At 40.6% G+C, this 8560-nt stretch overlaps 1 protein-coding gene across 2 annotated transcripts in view; it reads right to left on the minus strand.

Annotated features, from left to right (window-relative positions):
- Window positions 1–4351, minus strand: part of LOC106579665 (potassium voltage-gated channel subfamily H member 2) — a 325149-nt gene extending 320798 nt beyond the window's left edge. For both annotated transcript variants that reach the window (XM_045702778.1, XM_014159798.2), the window contains exons 1-2: window positions 4178–4351; window positions 3002–3718 (exon numbers count right to left, since the gene is read on the minus strand). In XM_045702778.1, coding sequence (XP_045558734.1) covers window positions 3002–3077 — 76 coding nt within the window. In that variant the 5' untranslated portion in view covers window positions 3078–3718; window positions 4178–4351. The remainder of the gene's footprint in view (window positions 1–3001; window positions 3719–4177) is intronic.
- Between the last annotated feature and the right edge of the window lie 4209 nt (window positions 4352–8560).

Below are 8560 nucleotides of genomic sequence, written 5' to 3' on the forward strand. Positions count from 1 at the left end.
AGTGAATTTTGTTGTTGTTGTTTTGGCTCTGTACTGCAGCACTTTGGATTTGAAATTATAATTTCAGGGTATTTTCATCCGTATCGGGTGAACCGTTTAGAAATGACAGCACTTTTTGTACATAGTCCCTCCATTTCAAGGGACCAAAAAGTATTGGGACAAATTCACTTATATGTGTAATAGAGTAGTCAAATGTTTAGTATATGACTCCCTGATAAATCACAATAAAAAAATAATTCACATAAATGATTATAAAATTGTTTTCACCAAATGAGTGCACTAGGCCTTTATCACTCATGTATGAGCAGACAAAAATACTCCTCAGCAGAAGCAGGTTGGCAGTTTTGGGCGGGTATGATATTTGTGTGTCTGTAACTTTCTCACTCATCATTATTCATGACCCATTCAGGATTATCCGTAATCATGGTAGCATCCACATCAATGTAGAAGTATTTAGAAACATTATATTCTTATTTACAATAAAAGTAAATCCAAAATGACAAAATAATCTGAAACACAACAAAAACAAACAGCAAATGCATCCAACTAGTTTGTAGAGTCACAAGCTTGTTGTAATTATTGCTTGATACAGGAATATGGGACCACATAATACAATTTTAACTACTTTAATACAGATATAAGTTCATTTGTCCCAATACTTTTGGTCCCCTAAAATGGGGGGACTATGTACATAAAGTGCTGGAATTTCTAAACACTTCACCCGATATGGATGAAAATATCCTGAAATTAAAGCTGACAGTCTGCTCTTTAACCTCATAGTCATTATATAATTTCAAATCCAAAGTTCTGGAGCGCTGAGCCAAAACAACAAAAGATGTGTCACTGTCCCAATACTTTTGGAACTCACTATATGTAGTCCACAGTGTGAATGTTTAAGTTCTAGGTCTAAGCTAGTGGTCTTCTTGGCAGTGCTGGGTCTGTATACACAAAATTAGAGTTGAATATACGAAACCTTTAAGCCAAAATATAAATACAGTATATGTTTGTAACATATCAGCTCTATTTTCTGCTGGCATTAAGGCGGCGCTAGTGTCAAACGTACACTCGGACAATTTCGACTTGTAAAAGCCAGCGCTCAGTTATTTTCCAGCTCCCTTGCGCTGAGGTGGAAGTTAAAAATGTGTGCCAATGTGAATCAGCACTACTGATTATATTTTAGACTCAAAAGCTGGTCTTCACGGTAACGTAATTGGTTATGGCATCGATTTTGCCAGAGGAAGCACACAGTAGCCTAATCAGTAGCCTAATCAGCAGCCTAATCAGTAGCTTAATCGGTAGCCTAATCAGCAGCCTAATCAGTAGCCTAATCAGTAGCTTAATTGGTAGTCTAACCAGTAGCTTAATCGGTAGCCTAATCGGTAGTCTAATCAGCAGCCTAATCAGTAGCCTAATCAGTAGCCTAATCGGTAGCTTAATTGGTAGCTTAATCGGTAGCCTAATCGGTAGCCTAATCAGCAGCCTAATCAGTAGCCTAATCAGTAGCTTAATCAGTAGCTTAATCAGCAGCCTAATCAGTAGCTTAATCAGTAGCTTAATCAGTAGCTTAATCAGTAGCCTAATCAGTAGCTTAATCAGTAGCTTAATCAGTAGCCTAATCAGTAGCTTAATCAGTAGCTTAATCAGTAGCCTAATCAGTAGCTTAATCAGTAGCTTAATCAGTAGCCTAATCAGTAGCTTAATCAGTAGCCTAATCAGTAGCTTAATCAGTAGCTTAATCAGTAGCCTAATCAGTAGCCTAATCAGTAGCCTAATCAGTAGCCTATAACCAATGTTTTATTAAAATATCAGGAGCAGTAAAACAGTCAAAAGACTTTCCCATTTTTTCATTATATTGGACATTATTCTTTGCCATGCATATTCTATGAACAATTTTGACTAATTTGGCCTATATGTGCGATGTCCATTGAATGAAAGGTTTTAGTGACTGTGGGAAGTCTCTTTAGGAACATCAAGTTATAACAATAGACTGCTTATCGTTGTTCCTTTATCATTTTGTAAAAAAAAATGGCATCCTTCACTTTCATCACTGTCCTTGGTGCTGAATCTGCTTGTAGCCTAGGCTATTTGCCTGTTTGTTGGTTTACCTTTTACGTGGCAAAGTCACTAACATACCATATGAACGATGATGGTAGGCTAATCTTATTTTAACATTTGGGCAATGTCCGTGAATTTTAGAACTTGCGAATGCTTGGTGTATAGGGGAATGTTGAAGTTTTACGATATCATTCATCTGACCCGATCCTATTTAGAAATATTGTGTTTTAAAAAAAGAATTGATCGTTTTTTTCCATTTAATTTGATCAAATAAAAAAAAGATTCACGTCCATGGGTTTATGTTGAGATCGTACTTGGCTCGAATGCAATGCAATTTCGCCTGTTACTGTATTTCTGGAGAAGCAATGCAATTTCGCCTGTTACTGTATTTCTGGAGAAGCAATGCAATTTTGCCTGTTACTGTATTTCTGGAGAAGCAATGCAATTTTGCTTGTTACTGTATTTCTGGAGAAGCAATGCAATTTCGCCTGTTACTGTATTTCTGGAGAAGCAATGCAATTTTGCTTGTTACTGTATTTCTGGAGAAGCAATGCAATTTCGCCTGTTACTGTATTTCTGGAGAAGCAATGCAATTTCGCCTGTTACTGTATTTCTTCAACATCCAACCCCCCTCCATCATCACGTCTTGCCCCCTCTAAAATAAGGGGTTCATGACGCCCCTGAGTGTAGGCCTACTATCTCTATTCTCAAGAGAATCAGTTATTAAATATTGTTTGCAGTATACTTGTAGAATATTTGAAAAAGAGCATGCCACATTTTACTTACCATGCAAAGAAAAATAAACCGGAGAACACACGGGAAAAAATAATGTGATATGTTAATATGTTATCATCCAAGTGTATGCATTGGACACAATAATAGACACATGATGGACATGATTATTGGACGCAAAAATAAATCATCATGCAATAATCAAACAACTTACATTGACTATCAAATTTCCTAATGATGGTATCGAGGAAAGTATTCTGTGGTGCCACGTGACCCCGTCGGACCGGCATCTTTGCTCTATCCCCCTGAAGTTGTTGGACTTTCTGTCGCCAATGCGGACCTCTACGTCTACGAGTCCCGACAAAACGGACGACAATCACTGTGCCCTACGTCATAGAATAATAAATACTGTACTCCTCGACCGAAGCATTTCTGACTTCATGAGACGGACCAAGTGGACAGTCCTCTCAGAGAAAGGAGCGTTATGTAAAATGAGCCGCCACTTAACCCGGAGACAGTTTCTAGTTTCCACTAATAGGAGCGCGTGTTTTGTTTACGTCCCTTGAGCTGTCAAATATGATATCCTCTCTGGTGAATGGCAAGACGAGAGTCTACTTCTGGTCATTTCTCATTACACACTGCCGGGAGGGGGAGTCAGTCAGCCTTGCTTTTGCCATAGTTGCGTCTTTTTTCTTTTTCTCCTGGCCCACCTATTCTTCCATGTTTCCGTACGCCCGATGGACGAAACAGAGAGAAATCAGCAGCCAAGTAAATAGTTGAATAAATCGTTGGATAAAGTCCGTCCTAGGTCGTTGGGATGTAGTCGCTCTGGAGTAGAAGTGTCCCGCGTGGGGTCAGTACTCTGTGCGCTCACCGGTGGTGCCGACTGACGACTGCGCCTCTTTCACACTTTCCTCGTCGGCAAACAGAACTGTTGAAACATTGGATGACAATGAACGTGTATAAACGTCAGCCATAAAATATAATCATAATTTTGATAATTTATTGCTTAGTAATATACATATCCGATTACATTTATTTAATAGGCAATCTATCCAATAAACCGAGAATGGCTAATTAACAAAGAGAAAGAGATGCGAATATTCTAAAGCGTTGTAACTAAAGAAGGACAGAAATAAACCAAACATGTGCCTCTGTGGCCAAACGGTTTGGTATCCACACAAGTGCCGCTACATTTACATTCAAGTGAGTAGGCTAACCCACATCCACATGACATCACTGTCACAATTCAACCAGACTGGCACACACAACAGCCGCAATCTATTGTAAGCATATATGCAATGAGGCTAATTCAAAATCCCAATCGAAAACAAGTGCTGGTTGTGGTCGGTTTCAGTTTGCGTGTGAAGTGCACAAGGCGTTGACTCACCGCTTTGTCAATTATGCGCTTTTTGGGGACTTCCGATGCGCTTTGTTTATTTCATGGAAGGACTGGGCTTCATCCTCAGTTGTCTCATGTATGAGGGGGCTTCAGACTAGCACACACGTCACTGCCTGCACGAGCACTGGAGGGGGTTCCCCTTTCTTCACTGTGCGATAGACAAAGAGCGCGCTCCGTGTGCAGTACGCGTGTTGTTGGCGCTGTCTGGTTCACTTTGATGTTATTTTACAGCATGATGCTTAACTCTCCCTACCGGTATACAATATCATCTTCATTAAATACAATACACACACAATAACACTGTTCTCCTGATAATTTACTATATTTTATTTTGAAGACTGTAAATGTGAAAATGGAGAGGGGGATCCATAGCGCTCCGTGGGCGGAGAGCTGCCTGTTCTCTCGTTCCAATTCCCTTATTTAGTCAGGAGCACGCGGCTGTCTCCTGGAAGCGTCCCCCCAGTGAGATCTCCCAGTCTCTCTCTCTCACACACACTGTTTTATACTGGTTTATATTTTACACCCCAGTCTTCACAGAGACATGCATTGGATATGTGCATATATTTACCAAATATACTGGTATGGACATCCCATTTAGCAACATCATTTTTAAATATATATTGTGTACAGAAAAATTGAAAGAGTGTTTAGTGATTTATTAGAAGCACAACACTGTACAGTGTAAATTAGTTTCAGAAGGCACTGTATGATAGCTTGATCCACCATTGTAAAATAATATGTTAAGTGTGTAGATACTCCTCTCAGATAACCAATGGTGCAAACCACACGACTCTACAGTGCCTTGCAAAAGTATTCATCCCCCTTGGCGTTTTTTCCTATTTTGTTGCATTACAACCTGTAATTTAAATGGATTTTTTTTATTTGGAATTCATGCAATGGACATACACAAAATAGTCCAAATTGGTGATGTGAAATAAAAAAAATAAACCGGAAAAGTGGTGCATGCATATGTATTCACCCCCTTTGCTATGAAGCCCCTAAATAAGATCTGGTGCAGTATATATACACCTGTTCTGAAAGGCCCCCGAGTCTGCAACACCACTACGCATGGGGCACTACCAAGCAAGCGACACCATGAAGACCAAGGAGCTCACCAAACAGGTCAGGGACAAAGATGTGGAGAAGTACAGATCAGGGTTGGGTTATAAAAAAATATCAGAAACTTTGAACATCCCACAGAGCACCATTAAATCCATTATTAAAAAATGGAAAGAATATGGCACCACAACAAACCTGCCAATAGAGGGCCGCCCAACAAAACTCACAGACCAGGCAAGGAGGGAATTAATCAGAGAGGCAACAAAGAGACCAAAGATAACCCTGAAGGTGTTGCAAAGCTCCACAGCGGAGATTGGAGTGTCTGTCCATAGGACCACTTTAAGCCGTACACTCCACAGAGCTGGGCTTTACAGAGTGGCCAGAAAAAAGCCATTGCTTAAAGAAAAAAATAAGCAAACATGTTTTGTGTTTGCCAAAAGGCATGTGGGAGACTCCCCAAACATATGGAAGAAAGTACTCTGGTCAGATGAGACAAAAATGTAGCTTTTTGGCCATCAAGGAAAATGCTATGTCTGGCGCAAATCCAACACCTCTCATCACGCCAAGACACCATCCCCACAGTGGAGCATGGTGGTGGCAGCATCATGTTGTGGGGATGTTTTTCATCGGCAGGGACTGGGAAACTGGTCCGAATTGAAGGAATGATGGATTGCACTAAATGCAGGGAAATTCTTGAGGGAAACCTGTTTCAGTCTTCCAGAGATTTGAGACTGGGATGGAGGTTCACCTTCCAGCAGGACAATGACCCTAAGCATACTGCTAAAGCAACACTCGAGTGGTTTAAGGGGAAACATTTAAATGTCTTGGAATGGTCAAGTCAAAACCCAGACTTCAATCCAATTGAGAATCTGTGGTATGACTTAAAGATTGCTGTACACCAGCAGAACCCATCCGACTTGAAGGAGCTGGAGCAGTTTTGCCTTGAAGAATGGGCAGAAATCCCAGTGGCTAGATGTGCCAAGCTTATAGAGACATACCCCAAGAGACTTGCAGCCGTAATTGCTGCAAAAGATGGCTCTACAAAGTTTTGACTTTGGGGGGTGAATAGTTACGCACGCTCAAATTTTCAGTTTTTTTTGTGTTATTTATTGTTTGTTTCACAATAAAAAATTGTTTGCATCTTCAAAGTGGTAGGCATCTTGTGTAAATCAAATGATAGAACCCCCCAAAATCCATTTTAATTCCAGCTTGTAAGGCAACAAAATAGAAAAAATTACAAGGGGGGTGAATACTTAAGCAAGCCGGTGTATTATAATCCTTTCAAAAATGGTTGGAGTTTTACCCTTCTAGGATGGCCATGGGTGATTAAATCAATGGAGGCAGGAGAAAAAAAGTGGGGGAAAAAACATGAAAATATCATTGCATCTGTCACGTCCTGACCCTAGTAAGATGTCATTTTCTATAGTAGAGTAGGGCAGGGCGTGACAGGAGGTGTTTTGGGTTGTTCTATGTTTTCTATTTCTATGTTTAAGTTCTAGTTTTTCTATTTCTATGTTGGGATCGTTTGGGTTGATCTCTAATTGGAGGCAGCTGATCCTCATTGCCTCTGATTAGAGATCACATTTAAGTTGGGGTTTTTCTCTTCCTGTTTGTGGGTTATTATCTTTTGAGTAGTTTGTTTTCCTCTCTGCATCCTGGTATGGACATTTGTTGGTTTTTTTCAAGTATTTATGTGTATTGCATTTCAGTTTCACGTTTTAATAAATATGTGTAACTACGAACATGCTGCATTTTGGTCCGCTCCTTCAAACAGCCGTGACAGCATCAGCTCGGCTGGATGCTGTGCGAGAATTAATGGAAATGTAGCAGCTATTTATCAATGCCAGCAACGCATATATTAGTAATGTAGAGCACTCCAACAAGCATCCCAAATTACAAACTCGTAAATACATTTTTATAATAGTGTAATATTGTTCTAAAAGTTGGGTTTGAGGTTTTCTCCAAATCAGCTATAACTTTGGAAACTATGCCACAACGTCCCACAGTCAGCGTCACACATTGAATAAATAAAAAGGCATGCTCACCCTTCATATGCTCGTGGGCATTTTTTTTTGAAAAAGTATCTTGTGGGTTAGGCTGGCGAATTGGGAGTCTACTCGCCTGTCTGTGGGGCAAATTTCACCCTTGAGAACTTCAATGGCTATCAACAATGGAAGGAGGGTTTCACCAAAACATTGCTGTTCAAAGTGGATGCTATCCCTACCAACAACGTGGTTATAAAATATCACAAACAGCTGGCAGCAGCAGAGACAGAGCATTATGGCTTCACCATGTAAGTGAAAGAGCTAGCTTACTACTTCTACGCTAACGTTAGCTAGCTATAGAGCTAACGCATTTCAAATCAAATCAAATGTTATTTGCCACATGCGCTGAATACAAGTGAAATGCTTACAAGCCCTTAACTAACAATGCAGTTTTTAGAAAAATAAGCATTAAGTATTTACTAAATAAACAGAATAAGTGTTTTAAAATAGAAGAAAATAGAAAAATACAAAATAATTGAAGAGCAACAATAAAATAACAGTAACAAGTCTATATACAGGGGGTACCGGTACAGAGACAATTTGTGGGGGCACAGGTTAGTCGAGGTAATTGAGGCAATGCAAATAGTCTGGGTAGCCATTTGATTAGCTGTTCAGGAGTCTTATGGCTTGGGGGTAGAAGTTGTTAAGAAGCATTTTGGACCTAGAATTGGTGCTCTGGTAATGCTTGCCGTGCGGTAGAAGAGAGAACAGTCTATGAATAGGGTGGCTGGAGTCTTTGACAATTTTTAGGGCCTTCATCTGACACCGCCTGGTATAGAGGTCATGGATGGCAGGAAGCTGGGCCCTAGTGATGTACTGGGTCATATGCACTTCCCTCTGCAGTGCCTTGCGGCCGAGCAGTTGCCATACCAGGCAGTGATGCAACCAGTCAGGATGCTCTCGATGGTGCAGCTGTAGATCTTTTTGAGGATCTGAAGACCCATGCCAAATCTTTTCAGTTTCTTGAGGGGGAATAGGCGTTGTCGTGCCGTCTTCATGACTGTCTTGGTGTGTTTGGACCATGATAGTTCGTTGTTCATGCGGACACCAAGGAACTTGAAGCTCTCAACCTGCTCCACTACAGCCCAGTTGAGGAGAATGGGGTGTACTCGACCCTCCTTTTCCTGTAGTCCACGATCATCTCCTTTGTCTTGATCACGTTGAGGGAGAAGCTGTTATCGTGCACAGGATCGGTACATCCGAACACCTGCGGGATAGGTACAGGATGGCAACAACAACTGCCCGAGTTACACTAGTAACGCACAAT

Source organism: Salmo salar, chromosome ssa19 (genome assembly GCF_905237065.1).
Source record: "Salmo salar chromosome ssa19, Ssal_v3.1, whole genome shotgun sequence".
Taxonomy (NCBI): Eukaryota; Metazoa; Chordata; class Actinopteri; order Salmoniformes; family Salmonidae; genus Salmo; species Salmo salar.